Here is a 21,134-nt window from a genome sequence, read left to right as displayed (position 1 = left end):
TTATTGATGTTGAGAAAAAAAACACAAGAATGAGCTCGAGAAACACACTTTGCAGTTTATTCAAGCGAATGAAGTTTTACTTTGAATCAAAAGCGTTTCTTTTTTTTTCTGCTGCCACGTCCCTGTTTAACATCGCCATCTAGCGGTGGAATTTACGAAGAGCAAACCGGAAGTGACGTGAAATCCGCCAGTGAAATAAAAGCTTTGTTTTAATTTGCAACTTTGCATTTGTTTTAACTTTAGAAATGTAACTTTTTAACCCTTTTAATCCTCGAACATTGAATTTGTTTTAACTTTAGAAACGTAACTTTTTAACCATTTTAATCCTCGAACATTGTATTTGTTTTAACTTTAGTAACTTAACTTTTTAACCATTTTAATCCTCGAACATTGTATTTGTTTTAACTTTAGTAACTTAACTTTTTAACCATTTTAATCCTCAAAAATTGTCAGAAAGTGAAGCAGTCGCAGGTGAACGACGAACGTTTATATTCCCAGGACGTCCTTCTTCACGCCGCAGCCCAACAGTTTGTTCGCCGCCGCCACGCACTGGTCCAGGCTCGGTTCTGGACGAGGAAGAAGAACGACGGTCAGAGGAAGAAAGAGAACCCGTCTGTGGATGATTGATTGACAGGTCGCTCACCGTTCTGCGCCTGCAGCCAGGACGCCGCCTTCATGGACAGCAGCTCCCACTCGTCCGTGGCGTCCGACCTGCATCCGTGGAGCCAGACCAGAGCCAGGACGGTGGCCCACACCTCAGGGGTCACCTGAGCAGAACCAGAGGTCACCCGAGCAGAACATCAACCGCTAGAAACACCGTCTTTTTCCTGTTTGGTTTGCTAGTTAAGAATAAGTGCAGCACCATATTGGAAACATGTGCGATATTCGATATTAATGCGATATTTTTTCATTCACCTAAAAATGTAGCCATGAGTACGGTAGTGTAGGTTCGGGGACTTTTAAGAAGGAAAACGATGAGATCTTTCCCTTTCGTTTATTTCTGCGCTTCGGTGTCGACATGATGGTAGAAAAATATCACTTATAACGCTCAGTCTCGCGGGACTTGCATCGGTTTCCCGCCAAACTGAGCGACATCAGAGAGGAACCGCCGGCGCGTCGTGATATCACCAAATCAATAGTAAATCCACCTCCTTGTACACGCACACATAACACTTTATAAATGAAGCTAACAACTTAGCTTGTTAGCATACGGTGAAGACGCACACATAACACTTTATAAATGATGCTAACAACTTAGCTTGTTAGCATACGGTGAAGACGCACACATAACACTTTATAAATGAAGCTAACAACTTAGCTTGTTAGCATACGGTGAAGACGCACACATAACACTTTATAAATGAAGCTAACAACTTAGCTTGTTAGCATACGGTGAAGACGCACACATAACACTTTATAAATGATGCTAACAACATAGCTCGTTAGCATACGGTGAAGACAGACACATAACACTTTATAAATGACGCTAACAACTTAGCTCGTTAGCATAGGGTGAAGCGTCATTTATTAAAACTTTATAAATGATGCTAACAACGTAGCTCGTTAGCATACGGTGAAGACAGACACATAACACTTTATAAATGACGCTAACAACTTAGCTCGTTAGCTTACGGTGAAGACGGACAGGTTTGTTTGGAAGTTCACGATCTTATAAGAAAACATAAGAACTGAGCTAAGTCAAGAAGCGTCGCCATAGCAACCGAGTCTATCAAGCTGTGACAACGAGACATAGAATAATAATATCCAGGGTCACAAGGCGCTTTGACAGTCACATACTGATGGGAGTAGGCTGCAACGCATGGCATCAGGAGCAATCAGGGTAAAGTGTCTTGCTGGGGGGTCACATGCCACAAGCTTGTCCAGAGCTGGGATTGAACCCACAACCTCTCAGAGCGCAAGCAACCATTCTACCATCTGAGCTACGACACCCTAGAAGTACAAACTGACAACTTTACACAACGTGACACCGATTGGTCGAAGTGCACTTTTAAGAAATGCTAGATTTATACGATAATATTTTTTTAATTATTGCACGTGCCGAAAACAGGTCAAGTTAAAAACTCTTCCCAAGTTAATTCAATCAAATGATTTAATTTTTGCACAATAATGTTGAAAAAAAGAACAAATAAAAAAAAAGTTGTTTCATTTTTTTTCATTCATTTTCAATCAGTGCAATGATCTGCCTTTTGTTCGGTTTTTTGGTTCAAATTAAATTCAGGAAATATTTTTTTGTTTCCCACGATACACCCGACGATCTCTCACGGCACACACTAGTGCTACACAAACGACATTTTTCTCAAAGCCACACTATAAAGACGTTTGTGTCTGGCTCCCTCCACTGTCAGAGTAGAGTAACTACATTGTCTTGAAAACGTAAGCGTCTCCAGCTTTTGCCACTACAGGCATATGCTTCTCATTACTGGGGTCCAGCCAGTTTTAAATAATGCTCAAGAGATCCATGACAGCAAGGCATTTCAAAATAAAACATTCCATTTTGTAAAGTTTTGGTAATAAAGTGATAAAAATGAGAAGATTTCTGGAAGTGAAGAGAAAATCTACCTGAATCTAATAAACGACATAAAACTACGTTCACGAACAATTTAAAATACTCATCATTTTTTCAGAGTAATCTGTTCTTTCAAGAGTTATAGACAAAAATGTTTGTTCATTTTAATGTAGCGACTGGAGCTCAGTGGTCTTCGTCTTCATCTTCGACCAAAAAGACACTTAAAAAAACATCCAAAATCTGCTCGTCTGTAACGTCTTTTGTCGACGCCTCGAAGCGACTAAAACTTCAAGTTTGAGTCTCTCAGCCTGACGTCTCTCCTCGTTCAAACCCGTTGCAAGTGTCAGTGACGGTCCGGAAGCTTCTGCCCAAAACAATATTCAAAAATCTCGACATTCCTTCAACTATTTTTCTCTCAAAAAGAGTAGAAGAAGAATCGATGTATTCGATGTATTCAAGTCCATTCATTCTCTTCTGACACCTAACAATCACCAGGATGGTAAAAACTCACCTTTTCAGGTTTTGGTTTTTCCACCTCGGAGAAGGACTTTGAGAAGACGGACGCCAGAGCCGGGTCCAGCTCCCAGCAGCCCGACGCCTTCTGGAGGGTCACCAGCTGCATCAGGGGGTCCGTGGGAGCCGCTGGACTGGAGCTTGGTTCTGAGGACGTTTATTGATGTGTCGTTGAAAGTTAACACGACATCTACACAAACTGATGGATGAGTGTGTCCTTGAGAGTCTGATACGAGATCATGGTCAGTTTTCATTTGAATACACATTTCAGTAGTTTAGGTCAGTTGTGTAGTGTGTGCGCCCCCCTGAGGGACCGCGGTGTAATGACATGTCTGTGGGGAAACTATAAAGAAAATCAAAGTGTCTTTAAACGCAGTTTATTCTTTGGAGCAAAAAGTTAAAACACTTAAAACAAAATTAAATATAGAATTTTTTTTTCTACAAATCACATCCATGTCATTCGAGATGTGCAACATATTTTTAACTTTAAGTTTTTTGTCTCAGATTTTTTTTGTAACTTTTGTGAAACTTAAAATAAATGTAGAAAATATATCATTATATTTAGAGAAATATGTTTTTCCATCAGTTTCTTTTACACAAAAGGTTTATAAATATGTTTTTCCACAGCAAGGTTCATTTTATGTTGATTTATTTATCTACTATTCTTACTGGCTTTGTTTGTTTTTTTTAAAGTTTTTACATCATATTTTACAACAATCTTATGGGGTCCTGGGTTGGGGGGCGGCTGGAGTCTATTCCAATTTTTGGGACACCCTGGACAGGCTTCCGTCTGACACAAAGACAGACAACCATTCACACACACACACATATCTACGGACAATTTCCCCAAGTTCTCAATCAACCTCTGTATGTTTTTGGACTGTGGGAGGAAACCGGAGAAAAAAAACAAATCTAAGTTTTAAAATAAAGACTCACCCTCTTCCTCCATGAAGTCATCATCGCAGGCATCTTACAGAAACACAAGAAGAAGAAAGATACGATTCATTATCATATAGTTTCAAAGAGTAAATATTCATGAACCACTAGTCACAAGGTCGTGCTTCCTAGAAAAAGGTCATTTTAATTAAAATACGTTCATGTTATTGTGCGTACAGTAGGTTACGCAATACTAACAATTATTTCTCTTTATTATCAAGTACATTCATATATAAATATACATGTACAATGACTGTTGATGTACCTTCATAACCAAACACAAGTACACATCTACATTTCCTGTCGTTACCCGACGACGCTCTGACGACTTGCACTGAATTAACATTTATTTAACACAAAATCCTGTTTTGATTCAAACACACTTTTGTTGGAGGTGCAGCGTTAGTTTATAGAATTGATGACAGGCTGATGTTTTTTTTTTTTTTAATCTAAACTCAATGTTGATGGAGTCAGAACACACAAGTTTAACGCATCAATTAAAAAACAAAATGAAAAAAATAAAAAAAACAAATCAAATCAACAGTTTTGATTGACAGCTGATCCAACGAATGCATCAGGCTCCACAACGGAATGGGCGGGACTTATGACGGAGAACGCAGCCCATTGGTTGATTCTCTTAAATACGAGAAGTCTGATCCATCAAAACTGGACCTTCACAAACATGTCTACCCTGTCAATAAAGTCTCGTAAATAGAAACACCAAAGTAAAAGCGCGACAGAAATCAGCTTTTGCAACTTATTGATCTCATAGACTGAGTATTATTAACGTTTCTACTCTATTTATTCCACTGCTGTACACTGAGGTTTTAGCTAAAAAATACTTTTTGTAAACTAGCTCCCTCTCAGCAACTTTATTGTATCAAATTATGGAATCATCGTGGTAGGAAGTCTGTTTAACCTTTTACCCACAAGCCTGGGAATCTCTTAACAACGAACAAACATGTCCAGTGTGTCCACCAATGTTCTACGAGACTGACAAGCCACTGATCGTCTCTGTTAAAGTGTTCGTGTTATAAGTAAGTAAGTTATATTAGTAGAGCTTTTCCAGACCAGGGTCACAAAGCGCTTAAACTATCAGAAAAATACCAGTTAAAATATATACTTAAAAGATCAAGATAACACCGAGACCAACACAAGAGTCTCAGAGAATCAAGGAAAAGCACAAATAAAAGTGTCCCTGGTGTTGTCTCTGGGTCTGGTTATACTCTTGACCCACAAGCCCGGGCTGGACCTGCGTATCATTCAAGTTATAAAGGGTTACTTACCAGGCGCCGGACAGCTCATGGCACACTGCGTCATTATTGGACCTCCCATAGCTTTGGAAGACACAAGAGAAGTTATGAGAGCTCGAAAGAAAGTGTCACAGTTAAAAGCAGAAAGTATGTTGAATAAAGCAGTGAAATTGAGTGAAACACAAACTCTATAGGATTTATTTTTTAACTCTTTCTGTCACCAGTAAACCAGTCTGCTGTGCTTGAAAGGTTAGGAACCTCTGGTATAAACCATGTCATGCTTCAGGAATACAAGGCCATCATAGAACCATTTGTAAACATTAGTAAACGTAGCTAGTGCTACGAAGCTTTGACATTTAACTTGTTACTTCCATGTGTTTGTGTCCTCAACTGACCAGAGAAACTAGACGGGATCATTATATACTTATATTTAATTATTATTATTAAATTAACTAGGATGGATGGATGGCTTCTCGTCTGGACTATTGCAACCGTTTGTTTTCACGTCTAAACCAGAAGGATCTGTGTCGCCTGCAGTGGTTGCTGTTCATTCTGATCAATCAATGATCGTTGAAATGTAGTTCTTCGACAAAAGTAGGAAAAATGATCGATTAAAAAAAAAGTACATTCTTGTTTAACATTTAAAATGACGTCTAAATAATTGTAAAAAAAATACTTGAGGAGTTTTCCTAACAGCAGTATTAAAGGCATTACGTATTAAAGCCATACCTGCTTTAGACTTTTTTTTTCCGGCCATCTTGAGTTGACTAAAAAGACCTTTACCTTTCTTCTTTGGGGCGGAGACAGGAGATGCTGCCAGAACAAGAGTTGTTGTCGTTGTGTAAATATTTCATCTTATTTGAACAGAGACATCGTAACAGAGAGACTATGTTTGGTTCAAACCCTAGACTCACTTTTTTCTTAGGTCCAGATAGTGTTTGAATTGTGATTAAATCACATTTTTATTGAAATTTACGATGTTATTGACACCACGCGGTCCCTGAAAGCACCTTTATGACGGCACCGATACATAACTGAATAACTTGATTTACAACTTCTTTTAATCGTCATCATGTCGAAGCACCGATGTCGATGGGATCGTTCACTTCACGATCATCACTTCATGAGCAGCACGAACACCTCAGTGCTGCGTCTCAAATCACATCCTTCTCTTAGTGCACTGGTTAGTATGCATCAGGATAGTGTACGTACTAACTAGTAACTAGTTCTCCACAGGTAGTATGTCTCAAATAAACTCTGCTGCTACACACTAACAGGAAATGACGCGACAGCTTCTTCTTCTACTACTATTTAAGGATGATTTCAACCAGATGTAGGAACACTATCGCCACCTGCTGGCAGCATGTTTGGTTTCAAGAAATATTGGCCAAATATTTACGACGGTATCAGCAGCGAAGACGTGTCGTCCTCCTACTGCTGCTGAAAATATACCTGTAAGTATATTTATATATATATATATACATATATATATATATATATATGACGTAACTTCCGTTTACAACATCAACGTCACTAAGATGGAGTCGTTTAGTATAGAAAGTGTCCATCGATCCATACTCAGTTTTTGGGCATTTTAGTGACAATCTAGTGTGTATGGAGCACTACATTTACATACTAAGAATTGAGACGCACTTATGCACTAAAAATACTAACTTTAAGTATGCAAGTATGCGATTTGAGACACAGCTCTCGTCACTTACTAGACAAGGATTTATTTGGGATTTCTAAGAGTTGCCAATTTCGTTCTACTCCAGATACCGAAACGCCAAATCAGCAGTTTCTTTTGACATCTGTAGGACCCGATGGGTGGGACTCATGACGAAGAAAGCAGCCCATTGGTTCATTTTCTTACTAGTCGCTCCAGTCGCTACATTAAAATGAACAAACATTTTTGTCTATATCTAAAAAAAAAACACATCACTCTGAAAATAATCCAACATTAGTTGACATGAGGGTAGAAAATGAGAGAAATTTGAATTTTGGTTGAACTATCACTCTGACAGAATGGCGTAGCAAAAGCAGACAAAAATATGTTGTATTTTACAAGAATATTGCGATTGAATGAAGCGATGACAAGCGTAGTATCATCGGTCTCTGGACGGAAAGACGTTTTGAAATGCGAGAAATACACGTCTGCGCTAAACTGAGACATGTTGCTGCTTTTTTTGTGAAGAAACTTGCATTAATGTAGTAAATAATGTTTGTTTTTTTTGGTTGAGGGATGTGGGGGAGTTTGTTGTTACTCACATTGTCTCAGATTACTTGTGGAACAGAGAAGACAATGTTTAAGTCTTTCTCGTAAAAGAAAACAAATGTAGTTGTTGTATCCCTTGTGTTGTCTCTGGGTCAAGGTTAAAAAAAAAAGGTTTAAAATGTGTACTTGGAGCCCTTGGATACTTGTATTATTACACTTTTCTGGAGTTCAATGCATTGTTTGGATGTGGAAGGAGTGAGTCTTCTCACAAAACAACACTAACATTTCTAGAACCTCTCTCTGACCCATTTTATAACCTTTTCCAGCTCCCTCTCACTGATCTCAGGAGACTTATTTGATTTTAGTGTTTTTACACAAATCTTTCAATAACATTATAGTAGAATGATTTATACACTTGACCCACAAACCCAGGCTGAACCTGAGTATCATTCTAGTTATAAATGGTCACTTACAAGGCGGCGGACAGCTCATGGCAACATTTGGACTTCCCAAGGCTATGGGAGACACAAGAGAAGTTATGAGAGCTCAAAAGAAAGTGTCACAGTGGCTAGACTTAGCCAATGCCTATGGGTCAGTGCCAAACCAGCTCATAGCCCATGCTCTGGAATTCTTCTACATCCCAGACAACATCAGGACCACTATCATGTACTCATTCATACATTGAATTCCTTTTAAAACTTTTTATTGATGTAAAAAACGTTAATAATATCACGAGCAATAATGTAATAAAGCTAAACTCCTCTAATTAAAAACAACTAATATAGTTTGTGCATGAAATAAGTCACAAGTCTTTCTCAGACCCAGAGCTGCCTTGAGATGGAGTGAGGCTGCAGTACAGACCTCTGCCACCAGGTGGATATTTGATGGAGACAACAAGTTATTTCTAAAAGATGGTTAATTGTAAAGGTTTACTCACCATGCATGTATCCTCCTCCTCCTCCACCTCCTCCTCCTCTTACTAGACTACGCATCATCATAGCTTAACAGGAAGAGAAGAAACAGAGAGTTCAGAGGGATTGAGATGAAAATAACACATTTGGATATGGATATTGTATTTGTTCTATCCCTCGTGTTATCTCAGGGTCAAGCTGACCCGATGGCCCGAAAACAAATGTAGTTGTCTTATCCCTTGTGTTGCCTCTGGGTCAAGGTGACCCGATGGCCCGAAAACAAATGTAGTTGTTGAATCCCTCGTGTTGTCTCGGGGTCAAGCTGACCCGATGGCCCGAAAACAAATGTAGTTGTCTTATCCCTTGTGTTGCCTCTGGGTCAAGGTGACCCGATGGCCCGAAAACAAATGTAGTCGTTGAATCCCTCGTGTTGTCTCGGGGTCAAGCTGACCCGATGGCCCGAAAACAAATGTAGTTGTCTTATCCCTTGTATTGCCTCGGGGTCAAGGGGACCCGATGGCCTGAAAACAAAAGTAGTTGTCTTATCCCTTGTGTTGCCTCTGGGTCAAGGTGACCTGAAGGCCTGAAAACAAATGTGTTTGTGGTATCCCTTGTGTTGTCTCAGGGTCTGGTTATACTCTTGACCCACGAGCCCAGGTTGGACCTGTGTATCATTCAAGTTATAAAGGGTCACTTACGAGGCGCCGGACAGCTCATGGCACACATCATCATTTTTGGACGTCCCATCACTTTGAAAGACACAAGAGAAGTTATCAGAGCTCGAAAGAAAGTGTCACAGTTAAAAGCAGAAAGTATGTTGAATAAAGCAGTGAAATTGAGTGAAACACAAAATCTATAGGATTTATTTTTGACTCTTTCTGTCACCATTTAACCAGTCTGCTGTGCAGTACAAAATGTTATTTTGATGTAATCAAACCCTAACCCATGTTAAGGCCATAATTCAAATATGTCCAATTTAATAACATAAATAAGGATGATTGACATAAACATATTATCTTCTCTTCCCTCTCTCTGTTTTTTGGGTTATTTCGCTTTCACATCATCTCTGATACTTTGACAACACCATGTATTTCAGTGACTAACTCATATAATTACCAGTTTATCGCTCTAGTGATACTCAAGTGAGTTGTAAAACTTACAGTAAGCGGTCGGGATATTCCTCTTCAACAGAGGACCCTTGACGGCTTCATTGCTGCTTTTGTTGACAGCGATGAAAGAGGTGAAGGAGCTGCTCACTCCTGATTGGACGCTGAGATCCACCACCTCGGATTTCACCTCGTCCGTCTTCCTGTTTTCCCGCGACTCCAGGGATCGGATGAGGGTCCGAGCAGCCAGTCTGTGGACGGTCAGTCTGTGGGCGGGATGAAGGGACGACATCAGTCGTGGCTGTGGACGAGAGCCGAGGTCCGGACTCACCCCGTGTCGTCTGTGGGTCGAAGACTGAAGCGGAGTTGGTTCTGAGTGGGTTGACCCGCGAGTTTGTACTTCACCGTCACTCCTCCCTCTGCTGCCTTTGAAGGCTGTGGTTGGAGTACGAGTTACAATCTATAAAAATATCTGCTATGTTCAAGTTTTTCTTTAAAAAGAAGAAACAATGTTTGTCTTCATTATCATTCAAGGTTCCTACATCTTATGGAAAACTTAATTTGTAATGCCATTAAAAAAAAAATCAACTGAAGACAAAGACCAAATGATTACACAGGTTAGGGATCATTTAAGTTTGTAAAACATGATCTGAAATATAGAAACTTGCCTAAAATACATTGTACCTCATTAACCTGGTTTGTTACAATTTTTTTTAACAATATAAAGAACTGTTGGTTTGACAGACGACGATCAAACACTGTTTTGTTTGCTACGTTTTGTGATCGTGTAACGATGCCATTAGTGTCGATCTGTAAAAAATTAGAAATAAATGTAAAACAAATCCCAATAACTGAATAATAATTGAGGCCTTTGATTTTTGATTCATACATTGAATTTCCTTTAAAACTTTTTATTGATGTAAAAAACATTGATAATATCACGAACAATAATGAAGTAAAACTACATTCCTCTAAATAATGACATGACTATTGTTGTTCTGCACTACACTGTAATGTTCCAGGCGCCACTAGATGGCGCGAGTGCACAGAAGTGTGACTGATGTGAGTGAGGTGGTGAAGAAGAAGAGCATGAAAGACAGGCTGGAAGTACAAGTTGAATAAAGAAGGAAAGGAAAGTTCCAGCTCCTTTGTTTTCCTTCACACTTTCATCATAAGAAAAATACACGTCGAAATACAAGTTGTGTTGAAGTGTGAACATGTGATCCGTCTCCTGGACTCACCTGCCCCGACAGTTGAGCGTAGATAATTGACCTCTGACCCTGGAACAGCGTCGTGATGGGAGGAGACAGAGTTTTGACGGACGGCGAGTCCCACGTGACGGAGATGTCGAGCACGGCAGGCTGCAGGGAGAACCTCAGCGACTGCACCACCTGACGAGTGAAACAAACACGATCAACGTTTTGTTTTAAGTATGTAAGTTAGTAATAGTTATTTGTGGAGCACCTTTCTAGACCATGGCTGTGTCTTAAATCGCATACTACTCTTAGTATGCTAGAAGTTATTATGCATCAGTTTAGTGTACCTACTAACTAGTACGCAAATCCTCCACGGATAGTATTGCTGTGTCTCAAATCGCATACTAGCGTACTAAAAGTTAGTATTTTTAGTACGTTAGTGTGTCTCAATTCTTAGTATGCGAAATTTAGTGCGCCATGCATACTAAATTGGCATACTAACACGCCCACAAAACTAGCATGGTTCGATGGACACTAAACACACTAAACAGCTGCCATTTTAGTGACGTTTTAAACGGAAGTTACGTCATATATAAATGCATATATATGCATATACTTAAATGTGTATTTTCAGCAGCAGTAGGAGGATAAACACGTCTTCGCTGCTGATACCAGCTTAAATATCTCGCGATTATTTAGATTCTCTTATTTTTTCTTTATTTCTTTTTCCAAAGTTGCAATACGTGCTGCCAGCAGGTGTCGGCGATAGTGTTCAAACAGCTGCTTGAAACATCGTTAAATAGAAGTAGAAGAAGAAGCTGTCATGTGATTTCCCGTTAGTGTGTAGCTTCAGGGTTTGATTTGAGACATACTATCTGCGGAGAATTTGCGTACTAGTTAGTATGCATACTAAACTGATGCATACTAACTTCTAGCATACTAAGATTAGTATGCGATTTGAGACACAGCATATGTCTCAAATCAAACTCTGCTGCTACACACTAACCGGAGATCACATGAGCTTCTTCTTCTACTTAAATTTACCGACGTTTCAACCACCTGTTTGAACACTATCGCCGACACCTGCTGGCAGCACGTATTGCAACTTTGGAAAAAGAAATAAAGAAAAAATATGAGAATCTAAATAATCGCGAGATATTTAAGCTGGTATCAGCAGCGAAGACGTGTTTATCCTCCTACTGCTGCTGAAAATGCACCTGTAAGTTTATGAATATATATGCATTTATATATGACGTAACTTCCGTTTAAAACGTCACTAAGATGGCGGCTGTTTGGTGTGTTTAGTATCCATTGAACCATGCTCAGTTTTGTGGGCGTGTTAGTACGCCAATTTAGTGTGCATGGCGCACTAAATTTCGCATACTAAGAATTGAGACGCACTAACGCACTAAAAATACTAAATTTTAGTACGCTAGTATGCGATTTGAGACACAGCACAGGGTCACATAGCACTTGAACGATCAAAAACAATACACAGTTAAATATACAAACATGTTTAAAAAGGCCAAGACAACATAACACAAACGTCCCAGAAAATTTGGAGTTAGGTCTTAGTGCCAATATATATCAGCCAGAGTCACAGAGTTAAAGGAGGACCACAGGCTGGAGACAGGCTCAGTCCAACAATCTGTTCCTTCAAAATAATGACTACAGTGGCAATCAAATATTTGGACCCTGTTCTGATTTCAAGTGTATGATTTGTCTGATATGAAATTGTGATTCAAATTTTAAAAATATATTTTTTCCATTGAATAATTGTTTTAAACTTTTTAGTCATCCGTGTCTGTAATAATCCTTTTGTTTTCCATTCCAAATGAAACATGATGCATTTGTGGCTTGTGTTGCGATCCAGTGAGTGGACGTCTCGCACCTTGGGCTGCATCCTCTCGGCTCCCGTGACGAACTGGGCGTGGCCTCCACCTTCCTTGGCCAGCCCGTTGATGAGAGCGCTGCTGGCTCCTTCTCCGATCCCGAAAGAGAAACACCTGAAGATAATTGTTACATTAGTGGTCAAATTCATTCATTTGTCATGATTAATCGCATTAATCTCACCCTTAAATAGTTGACTTTCCTCTTTCTTACTTCAGGTTTTTGAAACTGTATATTTTTATATTGGTCTTGACCATAACTTTTCAGGGTGAAAACCAGTCGCACTCTGAGGTGGATTTTGATCGATCTGGTCTCTTGCTCGATTATTGATGTACAACTTTATATGTATGAAGGTCGATAAATTACTTATGTATAAATAAATCTATAAATGTATAGATAAATCTATAAATACGTAACGAAATGTATAAATGTGTATTTATATGTAAAATAGCTCCATTTTTTAACGAAAACTAAATCAGAAGTAATTTAGTTATTTTGACATTTTGACACATTGATATTTTTCCAAACATTTATTTATACATTTTGTTATGTATTTATACATTTATTTATACATAAGTCATTTATCGTTCATATATATGGACCTAAATATTGCTCTTTAGCCCCACTGCTGGTGGACACTAAGGACTGCAGCAATTATTTACTTTATATAGATTGTTATTCTTTAATCTGCAACAATAACAAATTTAAATAAAAAGTTTATGAGTTTTAGGCTTTACATTTTTAACTTTAAATACAATGTTTTCATTTAATGTATATGATTAACTATGTAGCAATCCTTCCTCCAACCAGGCCTATATCTTAAAAACTATAATCACATCGTACGAAGAAGATTCAAGTGAACATCGCCGAGCCCTTCAGAGCTGTACATTACCCACAATGCACTGCTTTGGAACGATCTTCCTCTCTCTTTGCTCTTGATGGATCTACTGACTCCTTTAATAAACATCTTAAGAAGTTTTTATTTGTTCAGACTTTTCCTTGATTCTCTGGAACTCCTGTTGTGTTATCAGTTTTATCTTGATCTTTAAAGTATATACTATATTGAATATTGTTTTGATTGTTTAAGCGCTTTGTGACCCTGGTCTGGAAAAGCGCTCTATAAATACAAATTACTTACTTACTTACCTACTTTGTTGCGTTAAAAAAACACATCTATGCAGTTGCATTAATGGACCACGATTGTCTGTGTTTCCCACCAAAGATGAAGAAAAAATATTTTTTTTCAAAACGTAAATTATCATTTATTTTATTTAAAAAGTATAAGTATGTTAAGTATTACACGTCCCCCCCCCCCCGCGTGTGTCGTTCGTCATAGCAAAGGTTTAAAGTAGTGTAGAAACCCAGCCCTTGGTAAACCCGGGTGATCTTCCAGGTGAGCCAAGACTAGGTTGGTGTGGTCGTGTCACCTGTGCGAGCTGACGTTGCTCCTCACCAGGTCGATGACGGCTTTGGTGTTTGAGACTTCGCCGTCCGTGAAGACGAACAGCTGAGGGAAGGGAAGTTTGAAACGAGATTAGTTGCGATCGTGACCGGAGAGGGTGTGACAAGAAGACGAGAATGAAAGAAACGACGCCGATCATGAACCGATGACTCACGAGGAAGGAATGTGTGCAGGCAGGTCGAGCGGCTTGTGTCACATACTCTCAAGGAGACAGAACTAAATGATCACCTGTCTGGGATGACCGGGGACGCAGCTCTGCTGGTAGATGTGTCTGAGAGGCTCCAGGATCTCCGTCCCTCCGAGGTCGACCTCCATGTCCTTCACCTTCTTCAGAGCCTCGTCCATGCTCTTCTGGCTGTACTCCACACTCTTGCTGTGGTCGAACCAGCGCACACGTCACTCACCACTCGAGGTCAGACCTCGTCCTTTTGAGTCACTCACGGGAAGATGTGCTCGAATGTGGAGCCGAAGCTGTAGATGTTGAAGTAGCAGCCCATCGGCAAACTCTTCAGCAGAAGTACCAGAGTGTCCTGTCAAAAGGTCAAAAGGTCAGGGTATCCATTATCCATTATTATCGACACACAGAACTGTGAATTATTATTACTCTCTATGTTAAAGATCAACTAGTGATCAACTCTCCTGACATGTACTGAATGTTCTTCAAGACACAGTAAGTTCCTCATCATGACCATGTTTTACACTTTATTACTTTGTAAAGTTGCTCTGAAATCTGGGCGAACGAGAGGTTACGAGAGTCCATTATGACGTAATAATGGCTTCACTCCTCCTCCAGCCAGCTGGAATCACGCCCCGCTTTGTTTACACAACAAGCCCCTCGGAGGCGGAGACTTCCGGAATCGATGAGACACGGTGACAAACCTCCACGTTTTGACCAATCACAGCAGAGTGGGTGTGGTTACGGCCAACAAGATATCATCACCAGAAAAACAAAGTGGGCGGGGCTTAAGATCATTTGCTCGTGTCAATATTTCAATGAAAACAGACACAAACTGATGAATACAATAGAGTCATTTAAGAGATAATCTCATGAATTCAGCTCAGCGCAGCACAAGCAGGAGACAAACGTGATGTTAATAGTTGTGCCTGGTGACCCTCCCAGGGGAGATAATGTCAGAGGTTGCAGGAAAAATTACCTGAGCGCTTTTGATGCGCGTCTCTGCCTTCCCGGTGTTGCTCATGGGACAAGCCATACTTCCAGATCGATCCAGAAGAAAAACAAACTCTCCACACGAGACCTTCGACGACATGACGGCCGCAGGGAACTCTGGGTAAAGGCTGACCATCACCACCGGGTCCGCCATCATGGAGCCTGAGAGACGAGGAGGGGGGACGCTGAGAGCCACGGAGAAGGAGGACGACTCAGGTCCCGTCATACCTGGTCTGGCAGAAGATTTCCCAGCCTCCACCACGGCGGTCGGCTGGTGCGCGTCCTCGTAGTAGATCAACAGTTCGATGTCCTTCTCGAACTTGTGTCCGTCCGCCAGCTTGACCTGCGCAGTAAGTAAGTAAGTAATTTGTATTTGTAGAGCGCTTTTCCAGACCAGGGTCACAAAGCGCTTAAACAATCAAAACAATATTAGATAAAATATATACTTTAAAGATCAAGATAAAACTGATAACACAACAGGAGTTCCATAAAATCAAGGAATAGCCTGAACAAATAGAAACGTCTCAAGATGTTTCTTAGAGGAGTCAGTAGATCCATCAAGAGTAAAGAGAGAAGATCGTTCCAAAGCTTAGGAGCAACAGTCTGGAAGGATTTCTCTCCTCTGGTCCTGAACCGTGTGCGTGGAACCATCAGTAGATTCTGATCCACAGACCTCAGAGCCCGAGCTGGGGTGTAAGTCTGGATCAGATCACTTATGTAAGGAGGAGCCTAATCATGAATAGATCTGAAAGTAAGAACCATCATTTTTAAGTTGATCCTGAAAGAAACTGGCAGCCAGTGAAGAGTTTTAAGGATCGGGGAAATGTGAGTTCTTCTACTTGATCCGTCCTCGACCAGCGGTTTCGAAGCCGCACGTACCGTGGCGCGGGTCTTCTCCGTGTCCAGGTACTGCAGCGGGTCCAGAGGAGAGTTGCAGTCCACTTTGGTGACGGGTCGGGGGGACGTCACTCGGGCGGAGAAGGACAGACCGTATGGAATCTGTGAGGCGGGTACTGACGTCACCGGCACCGTCTGGACGTCACTCTCTGAAAACAAACATTAGAGACATCAGACGTACGGAAGTATATTAGTGTCGTCAGAATCAATGGTTGGAGTAAATGTTTTGAAAGCAGCTCTATGAGATTTGAAGTGGAGCGACACCAGTGGACTAAAGTGGTAGTGTTTAGCCCGACAGGAGACTACATTTTCCCATGAGCACGCGCCAAAGGTTGCAAAAGTTGCCATGTCCAGGTTTGCATTTCACTTTTACAGTGAAAATAAAAATCACACAAAACACCCCAAGTCACGGTATACGAGTCATTCAACTAGTTTTAAGTTATTTCTGTACAAAAATAATAAGGTACACAAAACCACCCAGAGATGCTTTAAATGTTGACATATTTTTTTTTTTCAAGCATTGAAATTGTCTTTAATAAATCATTTAATTCAATTTAAATAGATGCATTTTTTTACACGTAGAGTTTGATATTACAATTCCAACAATTCAAAATGAATTATAAAAAGGTTAGTATGATGAAGAGAAGAGTACCAAGGTACATTCAGGTAGCACCGTTATACCAAGAATTAAATAAAATTAATAAGTATTAAATGTAGAAAATGTATTTCTGAAAATGATTGGAATTAGAATATCAAACCCATTTATTATTAAAAAAAATAGTCAATATCAATTAATTACATTTAATTCAACCTTTCAATGGAGGATTTCTTTGAATGAAATTATTTAAAAAATGTATAGTTAAATGCCATGCTAACCATGCTAAGCTAAATGCTAACCATTCAATATTGTGACGTCAACACATGTTATCTTGAATTTAAGAGGCTACAAAATAAGAGGAAAGATTAAATGTTGAAAATGTATTGTTGAATTACTGGACTAAGAGTATGAAACTATGTGTCAAAATATGTATTTATTTTGAAAAATAAAAAACAAATTCAACCTCTCATTAAAGAAATGATTGACTTCAATTATTCACAAAATAATTAAAAGTTTTCTAAAAATGTTAAATTCAAACTTTTATTATTCTGATGATATTTCCGCACACACACGAGTACGTTCGGCTTCACCTCGAGGAGTGTAGCGAGGGTTGAGCACGGCCGGCAGACAGAACCTCAGCCCGTCATCCGCCTGCACCGACAGCTCAGTGACGTACTCCAGCCTGATGGAGGCGCTCTCGCCCGGCGGCAGGCTTCCCACGCTCAGCGAGAAGATGTCGGGACTCTGCTCGCTCTCCTCCAGCAGGAAGGCCTGATCCCCGGAGCTCAGGGCGTCGTCGTACTCCTCGCGGGCCTGTGGACGAGGAGCTTTGAGAGACCTTCTCGACGTCCAGGACCAGAAGCTCCTCCTCACCTTCTGCTTCTCCTTCACTTCAGCCACGATCTCGGTCTCTCCCATCTTGGCGCTGAAGTGACACACGGCAGCGTCTCCAGGCAGAGGGAAGACGAAGACGGCCTCGATGGGATTCTCCTCCTTGTTCTCGTAGAGGAGCGTGGAGACCACCGTGGCCACGTGGTCCTGGACCTCCAGCTCTACTGCGATGCTCTTCAGAGGAACTGACAAGAAAAAGTCGTCTAATACGGCAGACCTCAATGATGCATTTGTTGACTCCATTTTACTCTTGTTTCATTTAATTAGTACTATTGAATATCCTATATATACACAAAACAAAAAACAGTATTGAAATATTTTTTCAGGCTCGTCCAGGTCCTGAAGATGACACTCTGGTGTTGTGATAGTGTAGTTACAAGGATATATGTGTAGTATTGTCCAGTACTTGACTCTGGTGTTGTGATAGTGTAGTAACAAGTATATATGTGTAGTATTGTCCAGTACTTGACTCTGGTGTTGTGATAGTGTAGTTACAAGGATATATGTGTAGTATTGTCCAGTACTTGACTCTGGTGTTGTGATAGTGTAGTTACAAGGATATATGTGTAGTATTGTCCAGTACTTGACTCTGGTGTTGTGATACTGTAGTAACAAGTATAAATGTGTAGTATTGTCCAGTACTTGACTCTGGTGTTGTGATAGTGTAGTAACAAGGATATATGTGTAGTATTGTCCAGTACTTGACTCTGGTGTTGTGATACTGTAGTAACAAGTATAAATGTGTAGTAATGTCCAGTACTTGACTCTGGTGTTGTGATAGTGTAGTAACAGGTATATATGTGTAGTATTGTCCAGTACTTTACTCTGGTATTGTTTGTTTTCGAACCAAAATATGTCCAAACATCAGCTTTAAAAGCTGCTGGACTCACTGTATCCTCTGGTCCTCAGTCATCTCTAGGATCTTGTGGTACTTAATTGTTCCTTTTAACGGCGGAGGACGTACCGAACTCACATTTTTTATCTTATCACAAAAAAGAACGCCCTGGAACAATGAAATACCGCAAGATCCTAGAGATGACTGAGGACGAGAGGATACAGTGACTCAAGCAGCTTTTAAAGCTGATGTTTGGACATGTTTTGTGATGTATGGTCGTATTTTCCAACACACTAATCTAAACACTTACCTGGCTCATTCTTCCGAGTCACTAGTCCACAGCAGTTCACCATCGTGACAGATAAGTTGGCAACAGAGTTGAGTTCTGTAAAATATTAAATAGTGGAAGGGATTTATTATAATTCTGTTACCTGACTCCTGTTACATATTGTATATATATATATATATATATATATATATATATATATATATATATATTTATATATATATTTTATATATTATATATTAGGGATATAATAATAATAATTCATTAATCAATAGTTGTTTCATCTTATCGATCGATTAATTGAGAAGCCACAATTTTTTTCTGAGAACCTGAATTTCCCTCCATCTGTCCATTCATCCCTCAACCCCTCCATCTCTCCATCTATCCATCCACCCATCCCTCCATCCATCTTTCCCTCCATCCATCCATCCTCAACCCCTCCATCCCTCCATCCATTCATCCCTCCATCCATCCATCCCTCCATCCATCCATCCCTCCATCCATCCATCCATCCCTCCATCCCTCCATCCCTCCATCCCTCCATCCATCCCACCAGTGGCCTCTCCGTCAATCCAAACAGCCGAATTACACTTCAAGCCGAGCGGACGAGTGTGTTCAGGGTGATGTGCAGTAGTTTCCACCACTCGGGTGGATTGAACAGTTGCTCCGTCAGATGTTCTTGGGAAATGTTTTCATAGACGAACCCTGCTTTAAACTTCTCTCTGTCAACAGCTGTATTTGTGCTGAGATTAGATTACAGAAGTCGACTCTGTTTAGTCGTTAGATCAACATTCAATCAATTGATCATCAGGAAACTTCTGGAGTTAGTTAGTTGGAAAATGAGGCGGAATACTTTTGCACACTGCACTTTTCAGTTTTTTATTTGTGATTTTTTTTTAATTATGTTAAATTTTCTTTATACTTACACTTTGTGTTGGTCTTTGACATTTATTTCTAATAAGATATATTTATGTTTGTGGCGTGTAATGTGACAAAATGTGGAAAAGTTCACAGGGTATGAATACTTTTGCAAGCCACTGTAGATATATAGATAAAACTTTATTGATCCCTCTGGAAAGGAAATATAACTAACTTACTTTTTAAGACTTGTATTTGAAAACAAAGACTTATAAATGGTATTAAGATGATAAAATATTCTCAATTGAATGACTCAAATGATGTTTTCTTACTATTACTAAAAGACAATAAATATTAAAGCGCTATAATTAAAACAATAAATAATTTAATAATTATTACTTTTATTATTTTCCATAGTCGTGTTTATTTTGTCGTTAACTTAATAGTTATATATACTCGATTTTACGAATTAGAATTTGTTTCATTTTTAGTTTTTCATTTCGCGGAGGATGACGTCACATGTTTGGTTCCCGGAAATTGTTATTTTATCATTTATAATTTTGACACGTTCATGTAGGATCCATACGTGAACTTTTTAGGAGATTTACTTTATTTTAAATCTCACTCAAAGACACGGTTCGAAGTGACACCATGACGCACATTGATGACGCGTAATAAAAACAAAAACAAGCACATGACAGGTTTATATCGCGCAGTTACATTGAAGGGAATAAGTTAACAGTAATAGAGTAAAGGAATGTTTTACCTTCAGCGGTGGAGACGCAGACGCGGAAGGTTTGACGGGAAATCACGGAGATATGGACAGTCACGGCCACGCCCACTGAGAACTAGTTCACCACAAAGACATTCTGGAAGAAAAGAAAACCTTCCTGTTCACTAAACAAACCATTTATGATAAACTACCACCTGCATTAGTTACTGTAAAAACAAAGCTGGTCCTAAAGATTGATGGTGGAAAGTTGAACAAACAAAACACACCTGAGACATGAACGTAAGGCTTGTGTGTACGAAGCCTGACACACCTGTTTATTTCTACAAACGTTTAATATTTTTAATTGTTTAAACCTCTCCAAAGAGCAGAACAACAGTTAAGACATGATACCTTCATGTAGTTAAGACATGAGTTATTGTTATGAAACTGAAAAAACTAGTCGACAATAAAAAATGATGAGCTTGTTATTTAATGAATTTTTATTTATCTATTTCTAGAAAAAGAGGAAGAAAATAATAAAAGTTTAACAAGTGAAAGAAGTTCTTTTGAGAATGACTACAGGTCGCACAACTAGCATCATTTTCAACTATCTTAGCTAGCACCCTGTCAATTAGCTAAGTTGTCACAGTCATCGACTAGCTAAGCTAGCATGATTATCAACTAGCTAAGACAGCCCAGTCATCAACTAGCTAAGATAGCGCAGTCATCAACTAGCTAAACTAGCACAGTTGTCAACTAGCTAAGTTGGCGCAGTCATCAACTAGCTAAGCTAGCATGATTATCAACTAGCTAAGATAGCACAGTCATCAACTAGCTAAGAAAGCACAGTCATCAACTAGCTAAGATAGCACAGTTATCA

At 39.6% G+C, this 21,134-nt stretch overlaps 1 protein-coding gene across 7 annotated transcripts; it reads right to left on the bottom strand.

Moving 5' to 3' along the window:
- Positions 1–35: 35 nt before the first annotated feature.
- LOC148074677 (von Willebrand factor A domain-containing protein 5A-like) lies at positions 36–20,438 on the bottom strand. Of its 7 annotated transcripts, none has more exons than XM_087795223.1 (23): positions 20,309–20,438; positions 18,709–18,783; positions 17,546–17,748; positions 17,263–17,485; positions 16,057–16,223; positions 15,406–15,520; positions 15,164–15,339; positions 14,451–14,539; positions 14,238–14,382; positions 13,975–14,054; positions 12,549–12,663; positions 10,703–10,852; positions 9,793–9,896; positions 9,516–9,727; positions 9,054–9,104; positions 8,382–8,444; positions 7,918–7,959; positions 5,959–6,042; positions 5,263–5,313; positions 3,977–4,009; positions 3,039–3,187; positions 644–767; positions 36–566 (listed from the first exon to the last, which is right to left on the bottom strand). In XM_087795223.1, exons 2-23 carry the CDS (start codon positions 18,749–18,751, stop codon positions 487–489), a joined length of 2,499 nt encoding a protein of 832 aa, XP_087651349.1. In that variant the 5' UTR covers positions 18,752–18,783; positions 20,309–20,438; the 3' UTR covers positions 36–486. The 7 variants fall into 7 exon arrangements, with proteins under 7 accessions (XP_087651349.1, XP_087651352.1, XP_087651350.1 ...); XM_087795226.1 differs by having other exon boundaries at positions 6,013–6,042; XM_087795224.1 differs by lacking the exon at positions 3,977–4,009.
- Between the last annotated feature and the right edge of the window lie 696 nt (positions 20,439–21,134).

The sequence above is a fragment of the Callionymus lyra genome, chromosome 7 (assembly GCF_982586985.1).
Source record: "Callionymus lyra chromosome 7, fCalLyr1.hap1.1, whole genome shotgun sequence".
Lineage (NCBI taxonomy): Eukaryota > Metazoa > Chordata > Actinopteri > Syngnathiformes > Callionymidae > Callionymus > Callionymus lyra.
The sequence above is the reverse complement of the archived record's forward strand: the minus strand, read 5'-3'. Positions and strand labels throughout refer to the sequence as shown.

Coding starts and splice junctions, on each gene's coding strand:
- LOC148074677 (XM_087795223.1), bottom strand. CDS start 18,751: ATGGTGAACTGCTGTGGACTAGTGACTCGGAAGAATGAGCCAG. Junction 17,749..18,708: donor GACTCGGAAGAATGAGCCAG/GTAAGTGTTTAG, acceptor TTTTCTTGTCAG/TTCCTCTGAAGAGCATCGCA. Junction 17,486..17,545: donor AAGTGAAGGAGAAGCAGAAG/GTGAGGAGGAGC, acceptor CCTCGTCCACAG/GCCCGCGAGGAGTACGACGA.